The 22,273-nt window shown below is 39.2% G+C and overlaps 1 protein-coding gene and 1 long non-coding RNA gene across 2 annotated transcripts in view; both read left to right on the forward strand.

Moving 5' to 3' along the window:
* CATSPERE (catsper channel auxiliary subunit epsilon) overlaps positions 1-20,507 on the forward strand; it is a 68,401-nt gene extending 47,894 nt beyond the window's left edge. The window contains exons 18-19 of the mRNA XM_081312649.1: positions 9,837-9,938; positions 19,750-20,507. Of these exons, the coding sequence (XP_081168775.1) occupies positions 9,837-9,938; positions 19,750-19,866 (219 nt within the window). The 3' untranslated portion in view covers positions 19,867-20,507. The remainder of the gene's footprint in view (positions 1-9,836; positions 9,939-19,749) is intronic.
* On the forward strand, positions 11,777-19,145 carry LOC308669818. The gene is made up of 3 exons (XR_014026836.1): positions 11,777-12,078; positions 17,090-17,143; positions 19,059-19,145. It is a non-coding gene; the product is annotated as an uncharacterized lncRNA (long non-coding RNA).
* Positions 20,508-22,273: the final 1,766 nt, after the last annotated feature.

Here is a 22,273-nt window from a genome sequence, read left to right on the forward strand (position 1 = left end):
TTGCCTTGCTCTTTTCCTGATTACAGGCATTGCAATTCAAATACTTACTACATGGCTTCAGTTTAATTCCCTCTACTAACTCAACTGTTTTACGTAGTGAGTTAAAGTCTACATGACCTAACCGCCTATGCAATAAATGTATACATTCATCATGTGGCTTCTTGTTCTCACATATTGAGTTAGCTTTAACTGTACTAACCTGGTTACTTGTGAGAACGAATAAACCATTTTTCAAATTAGCAGTTACACAGGTTCCATTCCTCTCAATAGTGCATTGCTCCCCTCTGAATGTTACCACAAACCCAACCTTAACCAATTCCCTTACAGATAACAGGTTGAATCTTAGCTTAGGTATATATAACATAGGTAACTGTTCATCAATGCATGGACAATAGGAATTACCTTCACCAGAGGCCTTCATCCTCCAACCGTTTGCTAGTGAAACATATTGGTTGCTGTTTTTCATAGTAATAAACCTCTCTTTCACTTTAGTAATGCATTGTGAAGCCCCACTATCAACAACCCACAATTCATTATTTCTGGATGTTGGTTCACCAGAAATAGCCAAACCAATGCCCTTCTTAGCCTTCCCACTGCTATTTACATTCTGTTTTTTACCCTTTCTACAGAATTTGGCTATATGCCCTCTAGCCCCACAAGAATAACATTTCTTGACGTTGTAAGCAGTGGTGAATTGCTGCTTCTCTCGTGGCTGTGTCTCTCTCAGCTGGTCTCTGTCACGCCTTCTTCTGGACTCTTCCAGCAGTCTCCCAGTAATGTTGGTCAATGTCAGTTCCTCTCTGGTCAGGACTTCCAAAGAAGAAACATATCCATCATAACTCTCATCCAAAGATGACAGAATAATGTAGACCTGATGCATCTCTGAAAAAATCAGCTCCTTTTCATGAAGCTCTTGAAAAGTTGCCTTCATGTAATTTAAATGGGTCAGCATATCTCCATTCTTCTGCAGACGAGCCCTAAACAGCTTACGTGTAAGGTGTATATGTGCACCCACACTGTCTCGAACATAAAGCCTTCGCAAAACATCCCAACACCTTGCAGCAGACTCCTCACCACGAATATGGACAAGCTGCTGGTCATTCAGTGTTAGTCCAATAATGCAAAGAGCTTTCTCATTGCTACGTTTAAAGTTGTCTAACTTCTTTGCATCCTCTTCGTCATCTGGATCCCAAGCAGTAGTATCTGGTGGGTTATTTACAACAGTCCATAGTCCTTCCTTGCGCAAAAGCAAGCAGCATTTCGTGGACCAGGAAACATAGTTTGTCCCATCCAACCGGGTTATCCAGGAGATGCCTGACAACAGGTCCTGTGCCATTTTACACCAAATACAAACTCAGCTAGGAATACTGTGTGTACTTACTCTCAGTACAGGCCTGGGCCCATAACCAGTGTTAAGGAATTTATTGTGCAGAGGTCTCCTTGTGCTACCAAAGAGTTGCACAGACAAGGAAGGGCACTGAGAGCAGTAAAAGTCACACACAGAAATACACTGAGTTCTAAAAGCAAAAAGTATTTTACTTTGAGGTGGTGTAAAAACAAAAATGCACAGTCAAAAATAAACAGTTCAAGTAGCAATCCAAAATACAAAGTCTTCTTACCGGTCCAGAGGTCAATACACAGTTCAGCTTACAACAGTAGTAAACCAACAGCAGAGCAAAAACAGTAATAGTAGAGATCAGTGAATTCAGAGAGAGAGAGAAGCTACGTTCCTAGCTTCCTCTTATGGCCATGAGAACACTTACACACCCATTGGCCAATTAACAACTTAAAGCCATAGCATTATGGTTAATATATTTTCAACCCAACATTGTAGGCTAACACCATAAGCCTAACAGGTATCATCAGTATGCTGATGATACCCAGCTTTTTCTTTCCACCCCGAACCAACCCAGTGATGCCCTCGACGTGAGGTCCCATTGCCTGGAGGCGGTCCGGGTTTGGATGGGGAGAAACAGGCTTCGTCTCAATCCTGCCAAGACTGAGTGGCTGTGCATACCGGCATCTCGGGTCAACCAGACTATTCCATCTCTAATGATGGGAGGTGAGGTGTTACCCCCCATTGATAGGGCCCGCAACTTGGGCATCCTCCTGGATTCATGGCTCAATTTTGAAGATCATATAGGAGCCGTGGCCAGGGGGGCTTTTGCCCAGGTTCGCCTGGTGCGCCAGTTACAGCCCTATCTGGACCAAGATGCCCTACACACAGTCACCCATGTGCTTGTGACCTCCCGGCTAGACTACTGCAATGCTCTCTACATGGGGCTGCCCCTGAGGACCACTCGGAGGCTTCAGCTGGTGCAAAATGCAGCCGCGTGAGTTGTGATGGGAGTCTCCCGATACTCCCATGTAACACCTCTTCTCTGCAAGCTGCATTGGCTTCCAGTTGCCCTCCGGGAGAGATTCAAGGTGCTGGTGATGACCTTGTTGTTGTTGTTGTTAGTTGCGAAGTAATGTCCGACCCATCGCGACCCTATGGACAATGTTCCTCCAGGCTTTCCTGTCCTCTACCATCTTCTGGAGTCCATTTAAGCTCACGCCTACTGCTTCAGTAACTCCATCCAGCCACCTCATTCTCTGTCGTCCCCTTCTTCTATTGCCCTCAATCTTTCCCAGCATTAGACTCTTCTCCAGTGAGTCCTTCCTCCTCATTAGGTGGCCAAAGTATTTGAGTTTTAGCTTCAGGATCTGGCCTTCTAAAGAGCAGTCAGGGTTGATCTCCTCTAGGACTGACCGGTTTGATCGCCTTGCAGTCCAAGGGACTCGCAGGAGTCTTCTCCAGCACCAGAGTTCAAAGGCCTCAATTCTTTGGCGCTCAGCCTTTCTTATGGTCCAACTTTCACTGCCATACATTGCAACTGGGAAGACCATAGCCTTGACTATATGCACTTTTGTTGACAGGGTGATGTCTCTGCTTTTTAGTGTGCTGTCTAGATTTGCCATGGCTTTCCTCCCGAGGAGCAAGCGTCTTTTAATTTCTTGACTACAGTCCCCATCTGCAGTGATCTTGGAGCCCAGGAAAATAAAATCTGTCACTACCTCCATTTCTTCCCCATCTATTTGCCAGGAATTGAGAGGGCCGGATGCCATGATCTTGGTTTTCTTAATGTTTAGTTTCAACCCAACTTTTGCACTCTCCCTCTTCACTCGCAACAAGAGACTCTTCAGTTCCTCTTCACTTTCTGCCATTAGAGTGGTATCATCTGCGTATCTTAGGTTGTTGATATTTCTTCCAGCAATCTTAATTCCAACTTTTGATTCATCTAGCCCTGCCTTTCTCATGAAGTGCTCTGCATATAAGTTAAATAGGGAAGGCGACAGTATACAGCCTTACCGGACTCCTTTCCCAATTTTGAACCAATCACTGGTTCCGTGTCCAGTTCTCACTGTTGCTTCTTGGCCCGCATATAGGTTTCTCAAGAGACAAATAAGATGTTCTGGTACTCCCATCTCCTTAAGAACTTGCCACAGTTTGTTATGATCCACACAATCAAAGGCTTTAGCATAGTCAATGAAGCAGAAGTAGATGTTTTTCTGGAACTCTCTAGCTTTCTCCATGATCCAGCGTATGTTGGCAATTTGATCTCTAGTTCCTCTGCCTCTTCGAAATCCTGCCTGTACTTCTGGTAGTTCTTGATCCACATACTGCTGGAGTCTAGCTTGTAGGATTTTAAGCATAACTTTACTAGCATGAGAAATGAGTGCAATAGTTTGAACATTCTTTGGCACTGCCTTTCTTTGGAATTGGAATGTAAACTGATCTTTTCCAATCCTGTGGCCACTGTTGAGTTTTCCAAATTTGCTGGCAAATTGAGTGTAGCACTTTTACTGCATCGTCTTTTAAGATTTTGAATAGCTCAGCTGGAATATTGTAACCTCCACTAGCTTTGTTGTTGCTCAGCTTTTCTAAGGCCCACTTCACTTCACATTCTAGGATGTCTGGCTCAAGGTCAGTGACCACCTCATTGTGATTATCAGGGACGTTAAGCTCATTCTTGTATAGTTCTTCTGTGTAATTTTGCCATCTCTTCTTAATCTCTTCTGCCTCTGTTAGGTCCCTGCCATTTTGGTCCTTTATCATGCCCATTTTTGCATTAAACGTTCCCTTCATCTCTCCAATTTTCTTGAAAAGATCTCTGGTCCTACCTATTCTATTGTTTTCTTCTATTTCTTTGCACTGTTCATTTAAGAAGGCATTCTTATCTCTTCTAGCTATTCTCTGGAATTCTGCATTCAATTGGGCGTATCTTTCTTTTTCTCCCTTGCCTTTTGCTTCCCTTCTTTCCTCAGCTATTTGCAAAGCTTCCTCAGACAGCCATTTTGCTTTCTTGCATTTCTTTTTCTTTGGGATGGTTTTAGTTGCTACCTCTTGTACAATGCTGTGAACCTCTGTCCATAGTTCTTCAGGCACCCTGTCTATCAGATCTAATTCCTTAAATCTATTTGTCACCTCTACTGTATATTGAACAGGGATGTGATTTAATTCATACCTGACTGGCCTAGTGCTTTTCCCTGCTTTCTTCAGTTTAAGCCTAAACTTTGCAACAGGAAGCTCATGGTCTGAGCCACAGTCAGCTCCTGGTCTTGTTTTTACTGGCTGTAGAGCACATAGTCAATCTGATTTCTGTGTTGACCGTCTGGTGATGTCCATGTGTAGAGCCGTCTCTTGGGTTGTTGGAAAAGAGTGTTTGCTATGACCATCGTATTCTCTTGACAAAATTCTATCAGCCTGTGCTCCAAGGCCAAACTTGCCTGTTATTCCGGTTATCTTTTGGCTTCCTACTTTAGCATTCCAATCCCCCATCATTTTTGGGTGTTAGTTCTATAAGGTGCTGTAGGGCTTCATAGAACCGGTCAATTTCATCCTCTTCAGCACCGGTGGTTGGGGCATAGACTTGGACTACTGTGATATTGAATGGTTTGCCTTGGATTCGAACTGAGATCATTCTGTCATTTTGAGGATTGTATCCCAGTATTGCTTTTCCTACTCTTTTATTGACTATGAAGGCTACTCCATTTCTTCTGAGGGATTCTTGCCCGCAGTAGTATACCTGATGGTCATCTGAATTAAATTCACCCATTCCTGTCCATTTTAGTTCGCTGATTCCTAAGATGTCGATGTTCAATCTTGTCATCTCTTGTTTGACCACGTCCAGCTTGCCTTGATTCATGGATCTTACATTCCAGGTTCCTATGGAGAAAAAATCTTTACAGCATTGGACTTTCCTTTCACCACCAGACATATCCACAGCTGAGCGTCCTTTCGGCTTTGGCCCAGTCGCTTCATTCTTTCTGGCGCTACTAGTACTAGTCCTCTGCTCTTCCTCAGTAGCATATTGGACGCCTTCCGACCTGAGGGGCTCATCTTCCAGCGTCATATCGTTTTGCCTTTTGGTACTGTCCATAGGGTTTTCATGGCAAAGATACTGGAGTGGGTTGCCATTTCCTTCTCCAGTGGATCACGTTTTGTCAGAACTCTCTGCTATGACCTGTCCGTCTTGGGTGGCCCTGCACGGCATAGCTCATAGCTTCATTGAATTACGCAAGCCCCTTCGCCACGACAAGGCAGTAATCCATGAAGGGGGGTGATGACCTATAAAGCCCTAAATGGCATGGGACCGGATTATCTAAGGGAGCACCTGCTGCCAGCATCAATTTCCAATCGTCCTGTGCGTCCCACAGGGAGGGCCTCCTCAGGGTACCGCCAGTCAAGGATTGCCGACAGGCGATCCCCAGGGGGAGGGCGTTCTCTGTGGGCGCGCCTGCCCTATGGAATCAACTGCCAACGGAACTCTGGACTGCCCCCGACCTTCGTTCATTTCGCCGGGACCTAAAAACCTGGCTTTTTGAGCTATCTAGTCTGGACTGAGGGGTTTAATGTTTTTAAATTGAGATTTTAATTTTTTGCGGCTAGACTTAATTTAATTTAATTTTAATTTTATATTGTATTGTTTTTAAATTTTGCCTTGTAAATCGCCCTGAGTCCTTTGGGAGTAGGGCGGTATATAAACCAAATTAATAAATAAATAATAAATAAATTAGAGAAGATTTTGTCAATACAATTTCAATAGGGTATATCTATATCCCATTATTAAATTTTATCTAGTTTTGATGTTAATTATAGTATCCAAGTTTAACCTTTAACATTCCAAGTAGTATTCACAACCCAAGGTTTCCTTATCTTATTAACCAAAGATTGTATCATCTAACATACACCAATAGTTAAATAGCTAGCTTCTACCTAATAAACATTGTATATTTCATATCCTAATACATCACAAGTTACCAGTCGGAGAGTCTATACTTGTCAATCTACTGCTACTTATACATAACCAAAATTTTAACATCAAACATAGGATCCATAAATCAGATTTCCATTATATCAATATATAAATTTATAAATTTATAAGCTTAATAAATATTTAAACACATTTTAATTCTATCGCACGAATATTTTCTATTTCAGGTCCTAATAAGTCACTAATTACTAACAAAATGACATAATTCTCTAGGAATTGATTTTTTAAATCTAACTCTAGGTTTCTTTTTTTGCCAGCTGGGTTTCCAGACCCAGGGCTTTAAATTGCCAAGTAGGTCTTCATTTGCTCGCATGCATATTATTTGTTGAACCATTTATAGTCATTATATTGTTGCCATGTTAATTCCACTCTCTTTATTTGCTCTGACATCTCTGTTTGCAGTTCAATCTGGATTCTTCTTCCATCTGGGTTGATCTGTTTTGAGTAGAAAATCTTATCCAGTTTTATAGTTAGTAATTGACTGTCCAAGCTTTCCACAGGTTGTCTTTGTTGGTCTTCGGTGTCTTCTATGTTGGCATCACTATCTTGCATGTAGTGCAAGAAATTGAAATTGTAGGCTCCTTAGAGAGGGTCAGAAGTTGAGTATTAAGTATTTTCCTAGTTTGTTGTTGGTCTTTAAGATTGTTTGTCATAGTAATAGTTCCTTGTACTTTAAAAATTGTATGTTCTCAGGTTTTGGATATTAGTTTTTTCAGTACTTTGTTGTTGTTGCTTATATTCCTCTGTCTCAATAGTAGTATCTTCCAATTTTATTATATTCTGAAGTGTAAGTTCTTTAGTTGCAGTCTGGGTTTCAATTTGTGACTTAAGGTTGGCATGTAAATTATTAAATCTGGAGATAGACATCTCAGTGACTCTATAGATTGTTTCAAGTATAAGGTTATAGTCAAGCGAGGTTTGTGGCTAATCCTTCTCCATTTTGTAGTATTTATAAATAGTCCTTAGTGGAGGCTATTTTTCAAACAAAAATCAGTAAGTGTCCACCTCCACAAGTCTAAGCCAGATTCATTTCCAGCTGTTTCAGGTTTTTATCTCAAAGCCAAGGTTAGTCCAAAATGTAAACACTTGCTGTAACAGGCTTAGCCACTAGATTTCCCCAGAGTACTTCAAATCCTTTTCAGACAGAGTCTTTTTGTTTATTTCTTTGTTTATTTCTTTTCTTTTTAGACTATTGGTAGAATAGTCCATTTCTGCGAATATAGGAACTTTGGGCCAAAAGTAAAAAGGCAGTAAGTCCAATTAATCAGTATCATTTAGTACAGGGCTTTTTCTTTTCTCTCCCAATGTAGACAAAGGCCGCTATTAAGGAGGGTGGGGAACAAAAAACAGAAATCCCTTCCCTCTCTCCTCACAAGGGGAAGCAAATTCAGAAAGCTTTTGACAGGCAAAGTAGATGATTAGGAAAAGAAGGCAATTCTCACCCAGTTTTCAAGTGCTTTGTTGTGCTTTTGGCTTCGGCAGGAAACAGCTAAACGATGGGCCATAGGAATGGCCGATCCTTTCTTTTTTGGTTCGGAGAGTAGCTCCAAGCCAACGGGAGGGCCGCCGCCCTTCTGCCACCGACTGGAGAGACCTCTCCCCCCACTCATCACCCCTCCAGGGCGACTTTCAACCCCTTTACAGGGGCTCCCCGATGAAGAAATCCAGGCGACACGAGGAGCAATACCCTAATGTCTCTGGCTGCACTGAAATCTGAAACTGGAAGCCTACTTTATTATTATTTTGTATCTGTTTGTATAATACAGATTGATAAATTGAAATGAGGTATTTGGATCAGTTTCCTTTCTTAGAAAGAAAGGCAGAGAAAATACTAACACTTCTTCCATATCTAAAGCTCCAGTCACCTGGCTGGCTTAGAAAAAAATGAATGGAAAAATAGACACTAGGACAGGGGTCAGCATCCTGAAACATTGAAAGCGCCACTTGGAACCGGTTCCCTCACAAAAGGAAAAACTGGGAGCTGCAAAAAATGCGTGCGCATGCATGTACATGCATGCATGTGCAGAACAGGGTTTGACTGAAGAGTGGAGACAAGGTGAGATATACACCTACCCTGCATATTTGAATTGATTGGTTGAACCTTTTTAGTTGCACTTTTTTTTTTTGGACTGCACATGGCAGAGGACTGGGAACCGCAGAAGATGGCTGAAAGAGCCGCATGTGGCTCCGGAGCTGCGGGTTGCAGACCTGTGCACTAGGCCTATCTTTTGCCTTTTTCTGTGCTATGCAAAGGAATTTAAAGGTATTTTTGAGAAAAGTGTGAAAAAACAGTCAGGGAGGGACTTGCAAAAACATTACCCAGTCCAGACATTGAAGCAAGTGTAAAAAAGAAATTCAAAATAATCTCCTCTTGGTTGTTTATTATAAAATGGAATAAAAAGAAACTTGGATAGGCTAACCCTAACCCTAACCCTAAGCAACAACACTGCCCAAACGGCCCACTTCTTCTGTGGCTGCTCACCATTGCTTGAGCGCATCGCCCCCAGCCTCCATTTCACTGTCACAGGCTTTCAGGAAAGGCCTCTGCAGCTGAGAATCGAGCTCTGGATTGACATGTGCGGTGCCCCAGTCTCCAGGGGGTCCTGTGTGCATCAATCTGGAACTTGGTTTTTGGCTTCAGAGGCCTTTCCTGAAGGCCTCTGACTACGAAATGGAGGCTGGGGGTAACGCGGGCAAGCGGCTTCAGATGTGGGCCGGCGAGGCAAGGCAAGTGTTGAGGCATGGGAGGCCTGGCAAGTGAGGGGCATGTGGGCCAGCTCCACCACCCCTGCCCCACCGTAGCTTGATTTTTAGGTATGCGCCTCGCCCAAAACTAGGGCTTATTTTGGGGGTAGGGATTATTATTGTTGTTATTCAGGAGATGCATTTCCCATATTATAATGAGTATAATGAGTTTACAAGTTACTAAAGTTCAAATCTTTACACAATTTTTTTTCTTGGCCAGCTTGAACTGGTTCTTATCAGAGGCCACATTCCACATGGAGAATGTTCTGTTGCTTCAAAGAACTAGAAACATTAATCAAAGACAGTTACTAAAAACATTGCTGAAAGAGGCCCCCCTCTCCTGATCCCATCAATTCTGCTCTCAGGCCTCTTCTTCAGCTCCTGGCTATTGGTGCCAAAGAATGCTGTCCCAAGCCTGCACTGCAGTAAGCTCCATGCTAGTTAGATTGAAGCCCAGTGCCAGCAGGCCTCAAACTATGTGCTATGTAAATGTTGCATGGTTTTCAAATGCCCGAAACACATTCATGTGATTGTGGGGATGTCCTGATGGTTGTCAGTTCAAGGTCCAGTTACAAGTCCATTTTTTCAGGGCCTTCATAATTTTGAATGGTTGTTGAACAAATGGTTGTTAAACAAGGACTACCTGTAACAAAAAATCAAATATCTTTAGAAAATAGAGTAATATTCTAAACATATATGGTTACCAGAATGTCAGAGTTTATCTATTCTGAGAATTCTTTTCTTGGTTAAGTTTTGTGTGCTTGTTTTTAACAGGTCCGTTGTTTAAATACTGCACAGAGTTGGAATCAGATGATTAAAATATACAATAAAACAATCAAAACAATTGAAGATGTAGATGAAATATGGGGACCTCATGTAAGCATCGGGCATATAAGTAAAAATATAAGTAAAATCAGTCTTTAAATATATATCTAATTTTATTTAGCTATTAATCTTTATTTAAAACAAAACAAGTGTCCTACACTTATAGATTAATTCTAACAGTTATTGATTTCTGAAATTATTTTGTTATTATAACTGTTTTTCTAGATGTCAGTCAAGTGATATAATTCAAGAGTGCAAACATTGGAGGAGATTTTGTTGTTAATCTGTATGCTGTTTTATGCTTTCAGAGCAATCAGGACAATAATCATTGCAGTCAGTGCTTTTTTTCTAAAAAAAAAAGGTGCCAAAACTCTCATCTTGGCGGGTGCAGGAGGTGGGGGTGACGGTGCTGCTGCAGTCACGGGCATGAGGGGTGTTGGCGGTGGGCTGCCCCCCCGGGCCGGAGCCGGCACAGCTGGTGCTGTTGGAGCAGTGGGGCTGTGCGGTGTGGGTGGCGGCGGTGTGGGCCAGGCGCTGCAGGGCGGCCATGTAGGCACGCAGGGTGAGACGACGGTGGCGCAGGTCCAGCACCGGGTAGGCCACCAGCCTGGCTGACACGGGTGAGCACAAGGATGGAATGCACATGGACTCCGCAGAGCCCACCTCCCACTCCTTGTCCTCTCTTACTTACCTAGTTGAGATGGTGTAGTTGGGCAGCAGGGAGGGGTGCAAAGTTCCTATTGTACAGTAAGAATGTGGATTTGATATTTGGTTTACGGTGCTTGGACCATTGTTTTTCAGGAATTTTAAAAGGTCAGTTAAAGTGGCTTGCTAGGTGTTTGCTTCCTTAGGAGAGGTGTGGGTCTTCTTGTAAGTATTGATTGTGGTTACGATATGAGTGATGTTACAGGGGAGTCATGGCTTTGCAGGAAACTCTATGATTGATAGTTAGATGCCAGATGTTGCCTCTTTAAGATCAGTGGGTGGAGATAAAGAGTGTGGCAAGCAAAGAGAGATATGGTGATAAATGTTGGGCAAATCATTACAGATTTTTTTAAAAACCTGCAGTTTAGACATGGTTACTAGGCTTATTTAGATGAAGATACTTTGGAATTATCTTTGTTTTGGAGCAGTTGGTGGGTGGTCTGGCTATGGAGAACATGGACAGTGAGTACTTTGCCATAATCAAATTACTTCCTGGTTCAGGTAAGGGTTGTTGCCATCTGGGAGCTCCATGATTGTAGAAGTACTGATTAGGATGATCACCTCAGAGACCTCATGGATCTAGATGGTTTCCAGAAGATTTTCCCTGTTGCAAGTAGCCATTGCATTCAGGAAGTGTATGAAGAAAAGTTGTGGATTCTCTTAGGACCCCTATAATTAAAATAAGTAATTCTGAGGATATATTTATTTGTATCATGAAATAGTACCAACACAATCTAAATACATATTTCATAATTTAAAGTTATGTTATTAAATAAATGAACACATCCACTTTTTTTCAGAATTACAAGTCCTGTTTTAAAAAAAGACCAGATCAAATAAGGAAACTGGATAAAAGATATGAGATCTTAAATAGTTCTGGTTTGAACTTTATAACTTGGCCTCAGTATAGCAGTATTTTTATGTTCAAGCTGAAAATATTGGATCCAAATTTCAGGTTAGCTTTCAAATTTGATTTGAGTCTGATAGATATTATTCATTATTTGTAACCTGAAAGGAAGGTTATGCTTCCACAATGTTTCATATGGAATTACTTTATTTTATTAATAAACCTTTTACAGGGTATCTACATGTTGTCATCAAACGGTTATCAAATTTGCTTTCCTTGTGCTTTTCCCACCTTTTCTCAAACTGTACTTAAACCGTCTTCATCTAGTCCTGGAAACTTAAACTCATTCACAATACAAAGCTATTTTCTAACTCAGGGCTTTTCAACCTTTTCACCCATTGTACCACTTTTAGGATATGGCAACATCCAAGTACCACCAGTTGCCTAGCAAAGTGTCAAAAACTTGATGACCAAAAAAGAAAAAGAAAAAAAGTGATGAAGTAGAGATAGTCCTCGACTTACAACTGTTTGCTTAGTGACTGTTCGAAGTTACAATAGAACTGAAAAAAATGCCCCCCAAGCTACAGCTGAGCAAGACACCTGCCTGACCGCCCGGCGGCGCTTTTCCTACTGTCCGAGGTTTTGATTTTTGTGAGCATATCTATTGAGGATTGGCACTGGGGTGGGGTGGGAGAGTTTGGTTTTTATTCCCCCCCCCCCATCTGCTGGGTGGTTACAGCAGGTTTTGGTCACTTCACATGACCCTAGGACACTGTGACCATCATAAATATGAATCAGTTGCCAAGCATCTGAATGTAAGTCTCAAGACCCTGGAGATGCTGCAACATTTTAGCTGATCGGTGCTTCTTCTGGGCTCAGCAGAAGTGCCAGGATCAGTGCCGAGCTTCAGTTGGAGCCTGGCGCTGATCCTGGTGCTTCCACTGAGCCCTGACAGCCCTGAAGAAGTGCTGATCCTGGTGCTTCTGCTGAGCCCTGAAAGCCCTGCAGCACCAGCCATCTCTCACTCAGGCTTGTGCGGTGCTGCCACCGATTCAGCTCATTCCCCTCTCCTGCTACCAATTTTCTAGGATGGTCGCATACCACCTGCCAGGTGCCAATGTACCACAGGTGGTACCCGTACCACTGGTTGAAAATCCCTGCTCTAACTTTATTCCTTCTTTTCATCCTGCTCTTTATAATTCTTTTTCAAATATTTAAGCCATTTATTTTTTCCTTATTTTCATATTTTTCCTGTGAAGAGGTGTTTTTTTTCCCTGTAGTCACTAAAGGCAAAGAAAAATACATTCTCCACACTAAACGAAGGAAGAAAAATCCTCTGACATTTACAGAATATCCCCTTAGAGCAGGAGTGTCAAACTGCTGGTCCATGGACCAGCTGCATCTGCGGAGACCGCGCACACCCCTGCTCCAGCAATATGAAAAAAGTGATATGTCATGACATGTCATGTGATGCGGCGAGTTTGACACCCGTGCCTTAGAGTCTAAAGAAAAAAAACCTACTCATTTGAGAGAACGTTCTTTTCTTCTCCTAGTCTTAATCCTGCACAACCCACTCACATTCGCAAAGAACACTGCTGGAAAAACTCTATTCTACATAACAGCCTTTTGAGTATTTGGAGAAAGCTAGTGTCTCTTTGTTGTCTTGTCTTCTCCAACATACCCAATGTCTCCAATTTTTTCTTGTGGGTTATTCCTTCTTGGTCGTTCAGCAACTTGCTTGGTTTGCTCTGCCTATATCCTTACTAAAACATGTTAATGAGATTTGAACACAGGATTTTCAGTGCAGTCTGACCAATGCAGAACAGAGAGATCAGAGTGCTCAAATTTCAGCTTGTTGCATAAAACTCAATATTTTGTGTTATTCACATTTATATCAGATACAGCAAAGATTGTCATTGAGTTTTTAAATGAGAATTTTCATACTGCATGCAAGACACGCTTAGATTTGCAGGCACTGCTTCCAGTGGTGGGATTCAAATATGTGAACAACTGGTTCTCTGTGTGGATGCTGCCTCCAGAAGAACATTCTGGGCCTGGGCAACAAAAAAGTAGCTACCGGTTCTGCCAAAGTGGTGCGAACTGGCTGAATCCCACCACTGACTACTTCCCACTATAATCTTCCTTGTTTTATATTCATGCCTTTGATTTTCCCTGCTCAGGCTATTCAGTTTATATGCAACTTGTTGGTTTCTACTCATTATGCCAGTTTGTTAAGATACTCCTGAATTTTGATATTTGTTTTAATTGATCTTGCAATTTAGTTCCTATTTTTCTTTTTTAAAAACTAAGTTTTATTAATTTTCTAAGTTTACATCCAAATTTTTATGAAGCAATGTGGTGATTGGATAATCAAGAGTCCAATAACAAAAAAAATGTACATAGGTCTGGGTAAATCAATAAAAATTCCCTCTCCAATTCCCTTAGTCACAATATCAAAATCAGATTAATACATTTCTGGTTATAGCAGAATCAATTTGAACAATTTTCTATACATTTTCATGCATACGTATTCATGTCCTGTTTTTAAGTTTTATCTAATTTCAATACAGTGCTCCAAATTAACCTGTAGTATCTAAAAACCTTAATTTTCAGGTAACCCAATTTCCCCTATTTCATTATATAGTAATTAGCTTATCTGAAATACATACATTGTTCATTTAAGTGTATTATTATATTTCAAAAATATATTCTATTTATCACCTTTGCAATTCATCAATAATTAACAATGCATGTTTTATTGTGTCATTCCAAGTTCTATAATATAATTCAAAGTTATGCTGTAATAGCTAATTTTCATTCCCTTAAAATCTAGATCCTAAATATAAAATCAGTTTATATCTTTTAACATTTCCCCTTGGCCCATTAAAAGAAAATTTAAGCTTTATTATTACAATTCCCAACATTTAAAAAAACAAACCCATTTTTTAAATCTAACTCTAGGTTTCTTCTTGTGCCAGGCAGCCTTCCATATCATTGCTTTTAATTTCTCAAATGTGTCTCCCTTTCTTCCTACACATGTTGTTTGAATCCAGGGAGACCATCCAGTTATCAATTTTTCAAAGAGAGTGACCCCTTTATAGTCATTAAATTTTTGTTCTAATAAATCAAATCTCCATGTTTGCCGTAGTATAGTTGTCATTAATTCATTCTGGTCTTGTTCTCCTTTCAGTTCCATCTGGCTTAAGTAAGAGGTCATGTCTGGTGTTGTAGTTATTGTTTGGTTGGTTAAAGTCTTAATGTACTGTGTTTGAAGGCCTTTGGCATCCTCCATCTTAGTGTTGCTTTCTTCAGCTTCTGTTGTTTGTTGAATTGTAGGTTTTATAGTTGAAATCAAAGTTTGGGTATCAAGGCTCTCAGTAGATTGTACTTGTTGTTCTTTAGAGTCCCCTATTTTGTTGTTGATTTCCTCATCCTCTGTTAGTTTTTGGGTTGTCAGTTCGTCAATTGAAGTCAGAGTCTCATTAGGTGAGTTTATGCTGTCAGATTTGTCTTTAAGTCTGGCTTTCATTTCTTCAGTCATTGCCAAAATTGTTTCAAGTATGAGTTTATAGTCAAGTGGTGGAATATATTCTTCCATTTCTTTAGTATTTACAGATAGGTCTTTAGAGGAGGCTATTTTAATAAGATTCAGTAAATGTCCACCTCCACTATTCCTAGGAGTTGTTTTCAGTGCCAGGTGTTCCCAATTCTTATCTTTAAAGATAATGTCAAGGACAAATCTGTTACAACCAGATCTTAGAGTAAAAAAAAGGTTTACTTGTTATACCAGGTTTCACCACAAGATGTCCTCAATAGCATGTAAAATCCTTTTCCAGACTAATATGAGGCTTTTATCCAATTAATGCATTTTTAGCAGTAAATAGGGTAGTAGGTCTCTGCAGAAATAAGCAATAAAAACCTTTTAGTGGCCCAAACATTTTAGAAGTACAGATAAGGTTGCTTAGTTATTTAACTTAGTTATTTGATTTCTTTTGAGGCTTTAAGGTTTTAATTCCCCAAGTAGGCAGTCACCGATCTTTCAAGAATGGGGGAGAAGATTTTCAGGAAAGTCCCACAGGAAAGTAATTAGGGAAGTAAGAAAGGTAAGGTCTCACCCAAATCCTCCAGATTGCTTTGTTGTGCTTGATAGTGATTTTGGCTTTCAGCAAGGAGTGGCTTAGTGATTGGCCATGTTGATGGCCGATCTCTTCTTCTTCGGGCCAGATGAGCTACTCTGGATCAAATGGAGGGCTGCCGCCCTTCCGTGATCACAGGGAGAGCCTCCACACGGTGGTCGTCCCTCCAGGGTGACTTCTGACCCTTTTCAGGGTTCTCTGAGGAAGAAAGACCGGACGGCGGGGAGAGGCTTCTTCCTGAACATCCACTGGCACCACGCACACAAACCAGAAGTCAATTTGGTTCCTATTTTGCAATTGCACTTTGTCTTGCCTGGATTTGATTTCAGCTTGTTCTCCCACCTCCAGCCCATTATCAAATTTTGGCGACCTTCAACATTATTAACATATACTAGCAAATAGTATGCTAATAAACAACCATATTTAGAGCTTTTTTATCTGCTCTCTATTTTTAGACATAATCTTCTTGGTATATTGTGACAACTGTTCTTATACTTTGCATACAATTTTATATTTTATTCTGCAAGACTTAGCAATGTTTTAACTATACTTTATGGTCCAATCATACTTTGTAATGTATGTGAACTGTCTAGATCTCAACCTTGTGAACTTTAAGATATATGGGCTTCAATTCCCAAAATTACCCAGCCTGTAAGGGGAAATAATTAAATTCATTTTTAAGTCAGGATTTAATTATGGCTGCTCAATCCAATTTCTGCATTAATTTGCAGAGAAAACACTGCAAATTATTGCATAAACACTTGTTTTGAAATGGCTACATATCGGTATAGAGATAGTCCTCAATGTACAACCACAATTGAGGCCAAAATTTCTGTTGCTGAGTGAGACAGTTAAGTGAGTTGTGCCCTATTTTACGACCTTTCTTGCCACAGTTGTTAAATACTGAAGTTAAGATAGTAACAGTTGTTAAATGAATCTGGCTTCCCCATTGACTTTGCTTGTCAGAAAGTCGCAAAAGGTGGTCACATGACCCTGGGACACAGCAACCATCATAAATATGAGTCAGTTCCCAAACGTCCGAATGTTGATTATGTGACCATGGGGATGCTGCAACGGTCTTGAGTGTGAAAAACGGTCAGTGCCTTTTAACTTCAAACACTTCCTAAACATACTATCTGAAGTATGATAGTACTTCAGAGACTATCTGAAGTAAAGTATTTTCTCTCCATATGCAATTAGGCAACATATTTTCATTTAAAATTAACATTTAAAAAAACATTTAAATACATAATTTGAACTGAAAATTGGTCAATAATATGGGAAGTACAGGAGTTAGCAAATAAATAAGATATAAAGTGAATCTCTTACGAGAATTGACAAGAATTTATTCCTTATTGATGTTAATTTTGTAGAACCTTACTTTAACACTCTTTATCATCGGGGTTATACATAGTTTAGAAATGTTATAGCTCCATTTATTTTAATTTTTTACTATATTTTAACACAAGAACAATAATATAAGAACATTAATACATTTATTTTCTGTATTTTAGTTTTTGTAATTTATCTACATATTTTGCTGTCCAGACTGTTGGCATCATTGAAAGGTAATTGCCTATGAGCTTTAGCTAATTTTATTACCAATTAAATAGAAAATGAAATAGCTTTGATCTCTTGTCACCAAACAGGTACAGATATATGAAAGCTGAGGTCCTGCAATAAATTTGCTGTACATTCGAGAGCTACAACTTTTGGGATAGAATCTACGTCCGCAGTTTCAGCATGCATGCTTATATAAACCTCCTTACTGGTTATTTTTTCACCGCTGCAGTGGAAAACATGAGAAGAAATTAATAAGACTTCTTTGTATGCAAACATAAAACAACTTAAATAAGTTGTTTTATGCATTGACTAATGAATATGCCTTCTTAGGTGTATAGCAAAAGCTTACATAGTTTATAAGAATAGTCACCTCAAGTTGTAACTATCACCACTTACAAACAGAAATCACTAGTATTATATTAAGTTTGGTAAGATTAACTCATTTTGATATGCTGTATGTTGAAAAATTATATAATACACAATAGCTGAGTTAGTATCTAATGATTCAATACATAATAAACACATATATGATATATACTTTTTCAAGCAGGTGTGGGGAAATGTATTTCAGATAGTGACATTTAGCTATCTACTTTAATGCCATATTACAGGTTCTAAGAATAAATTTCATTCTTCAGTTTTCACTTAAATGAGAAAAAAATCAGAAACAAATAAACTGCCAGAACATAGACTATAGCAACTATATTAAACTTAAGTGCATGAAAAATAAGCAGTGTGTCCCTTTGATAACAGAAACAACCTGTTTTGCTCACACAATACGTGTAGTATTTAAGTGTAGTACATTTTTAATGGCTTAAAAAATCCAAATTCAAGCTCCAAGAGATCAAATTGAACTTCTTGATAAATTATAATTCATTTTCCTTTTATAGTCTTTCTTTGAAGACAGGCACAAAATGGCTGAAAAGGCTGAATTGTTCTCATTGATTTCATAACACTGGCTTTTCATATGTCAGGTTAATGATCATTTATTATTTTATGCAGAGAACAACTTTTTGCTTTTCGTAGAATCCAAGAGGCAGTGCAGGAAGATGACTGCCTATTTAATACTGGAAGATGGATATGTCAAGGAATATTTAATGCTATAGTTAATTCTGTTCAATCCTATAGTAATATAGTAATAATATTTTCTGACCTGGTATGGTATGATGACAGAGTTAATATTAGGAGATATGCAGGTTTTGTGTTGTGTTGGGGTGTTGAGAAGGTGTTTTAGATCTGAATATCTCCAGAAAGGATTGTAATCCAGAACTTTTAAAAGGGACATGGGATTATGCTGGGATGGTATGAGTTGGAAATGATAAGTGATATTCTGCAATGTCTGTAAACCACTAAACTGGCCTTTTTTATCTGAATATTATAGCCTGGAGATAATCACTTTTTCATGTTGTATGTTTTTATTATAGAACTTGGCTATAGATATTTTCTTAATATTCTGGGTGAAATCTAGCAGCATATATGTACAGTACAGTCAATAGTTTTCTGATATAATATTGCATAATACAAAAAGTAGCCTTAGTGTAGTTTAGACAGAAACTACAGAGATTTTTGCCAGAAACTGGAAGTAAATGCTGGTTTCCACAAAAAAGTCATAAATCATGGTAGTGTAACTGCAGGACGCTTCAAATGGCTATAAATTCAGGTCAGTTTCCAAGAGCCCAAAATATGATTGACCAGAGATGGGGGGAGCCACTCGAACTTTTAATCCAGGTTGTAAGTAGTCCTGGGAAGGTCCATCGTAACCTTAAAAAATTGCTAAGCAATAAGTTGTTTGTGAAGGACTACTTGTACTTTGAAGTTAGTTGGATTGTCATTGATTGAAAAGTTCTTGCAATTAAGTATGTTTAATATTTCATTTCCAGTTAAACTGAGATTTGCTACTTCTTTCTTCTCTGGGTTTAGCTGGTAACAGGTGAAGCAGAATCTAGCTGTGTCAGAGCATGCACAGTCTTATTGTGCTGAGATAACCCAGGAGTAAATACAGTAAACAGTGGTTTGTATTACACTATCTACAAATATACGCTAGAAACAAGATATATACACGTGGTCATAATTCAGCAAACTCCAATATGCAGTAATTACAGCAGAAAACGGATGAGAAAGACTCCAGCAAGGCCTTCCCTTTTATACTCAAGCTCTTAAAGCAGGCATGTCAAACTCGTGATGTGATGTTGTGCGATGTATCGCGACTTTTTCCCCATTGCCAGCAATGTGGTGGGCGTGGTTTCAGCATGACACATCCGGCCCGTGGGCTGGCAGTTTGACATGCCTGTCTTAAAGGGATATAGACTGCTGCTGAGTCATTCCTAACATTTCATCATTCATCTCACATTATACAAGTTGGCTAGCTTCTAAATCGTTACCTTGACAAGCGGTTCTTGTTGGAAAAAAATAGGTTCTCTCTGTGGAAATGGTAAATAATGCACAACAACTTTTATGAATATACAGAAAAGTGGCTATCTCCTCTCACTTTAATATTTTAATTGCTCTGACTATAATAATAAATAAACTATGTGATTTATATGCTAGTTTTGTTAAATTTAATTAGTTGAATATACAGTTTTTTAAAAATACAAATTATATTGTTTTTCAGACCAAGTTGGATGTATGTTACTGGTTGGACCACCTTGGTAGTGACTTTATTTTGGGGATTCCTCATCTTCAGCTACTTCAGATATGTGAAGACATTTCGGGCATTCCCTTTTGTTGATCCCCTGATGTCACTTAGGCCAGTTGTCACTGCAGAAAAACCAGATGATCAGAAGAAAGATTAATTTATCACATTGGATGAAATAATATTTCTATGTTAAACTATGTTAAACTATGAAAAATGTTGTTCAATTTTTTACTTTTCCAGGAGTTAATACAATCTTAAAAATACCTTTCATTATTATTGTGGATTTTAAACTTTATTTTGAGATGATGTTTGCCTGCCATAGGTCATCTTTAACCCTTCAGACCACCCTTCAAAAATTTCAGTTTCAATTCCCAAATTGTTGGCTATGCATTTGGAAAGTACTTAGGTTGGACAAGGCAATCATAGTTCGTTTTTTCTAACTTGTTTTAGTATACCTTTCCATTCTTTAACAGAAGTACTAACATAAAGGGTAACTAGTATAAATTGAAAGATTACATTACTATATGCAGCAAATAATTGTCATTAAGTTATAACATCTATGCACCTTTTCCGTGTTGCCAAAAGGAAGTGCTCCAAGTCAATTTAAAATAAGAAGAGCAGTCCAATTTAATGCAATAGGGAATATTTAACCTCATTTTAATATATGTCAAATTGTCTGCACTTACAATATGTAAGTATCCATAAAAAAGTCAAAATAAAATTCAGTTAAGTGATTGAATATTTGCAGCTGTTTGTTTTCAACATTTTAAATAAAATATACCGTAAGTGCATAGCATTTATTGATTTACAGATATATTTTACTATCAGTGTAATATATCTAAGCCAGAGCATGTGGTATTTGAATGGAAGGCCAGGAAAACCCAGAGCTATATGCTAGACTACGAAATTGAAAAAGTTTCCCTACAAAGCAATGGAAAACTATTTCTCTGCTGCTACCAAGGAAATGACATGAACATGTCTGTACAGTTATCACTATGTTAAATTAAAAGAAGCATACATATTTAGAATATTATATACAGTAGATCTGTTCTTTAAAAGATTCTAGAAGACCTGGCTCTTTGCCAAGCCCTGGGCTACGATGGGGTTATACCTCCTTGAGAAGGTGAACATGGTATAAATGCTAAGTTCACCCTCCTGCACCCAGCATGACCCTCTTTTATTTGTGGTTTTAATGTATTATTTTTCAGTTGTTAATCTTTGCAAGACATAGAGAGTATTGACAATTGGGCAACCCTAGAAATTTAAATTATAATCTGTCCTCTTTTTTTACTGTGGACACAATGGCACATAATTAAAATGAAAATTAGTTGCTTGCTCTCAAAAGTGCACACATACATAACACACATTTCAACATACTATATACCACTTATGTATAGACCTACACCCTTACATATAAGTAACATAAATATTAATCACTGTCCATCTTGAATGCGTAACAGGAGGAAGCTTGAGAGTTCACAAGGTTAATATTATAGAACAAAGCTGTGATTGAATCTGGATGTTCTGCTTTGGATATCACGAAACCTCCTCCCACAAGGTAAAAAAGAAAACAGGTTGTGAGGCGGATGTGGTATCCCAGGAAATCTTTCGGACCCTGCTCAAGCAACACTTATGTGCTATATCCTGGATGGGAGGGAGGGAACTGCCAATAATCTTCAGCCATCCTCACCACACTCTGCAGCACCTTCTTGTCTGAAGCAGTGATGCTTCCAAATCACACTGTGATGCTGTATGAAAGGATGCTCTTGATCGTCCCTCTGTAGAAAGTGGTCAGGACAGGGGAAGGAAGATGTGCTTTTCTCATGTGACACAAAAAATGCAGGCGCTGCTGTGCCTGCTTCAATTATAAATCAATGTGCCAAGTAATGGGCATTTACTTTGAGGTATGTGTACCATATTTTTCAAGATAACACAGAATAGTATTCTTCTAGTCCCAATAAGAAGCTTGTGATGTGGGATGAGCTAGGAGAGAATGGGCTGGGAGAGAATGACTGACCTAGAGTCATTTTAGGAGCTTTCAAAATTGATGGTGGACATGGGTCCCTTGTGCCTATAGAAATACTAAAGAGAAATTACACAATTTGTAACCAAGAGAACTGTACAATCTCCAGAGCACATTATTAGTCCTTCAGTGGATGAAAGTTATAAGTATCTCATCATACCACAAAAAAGGGCCTTCTCAGTGGTGACCCCTTCTCTGTGGAATATTCCATCTGATATACAGTTAGCCTCCACCCTGTTGCTTTCACTTAAGGCCCTAAAACATGATTTCATCAGCAAGCCAGGGACCACAAGTAGAGATGGAGTTAATAAAGTGTTTGATTTGATTGTGTTGTTGCTGCCATAAGGGATAGGGTGGGGATTTTTATGGGGTTTTATGATGCAGTGGATTTTTAAATGTTGTAGGCCACCTGGAGTTACCTATTTGTGAGTTGGATGGCTATATAAATTTGTTTAATAAATAAGTAATAAATAGGAT

This window comes from Vipera berus (genome assembly GCF_964194415.1).
Source record: "Vipera berus genome assembly, chromosome: 1".
Classification (NCBI taxonomy): domain Eukaryota; kingdom Metazoa; phylum Chordata; class Lepidosauria; order Squamata; family Viperidae; genus Vipera; species Vipera berus.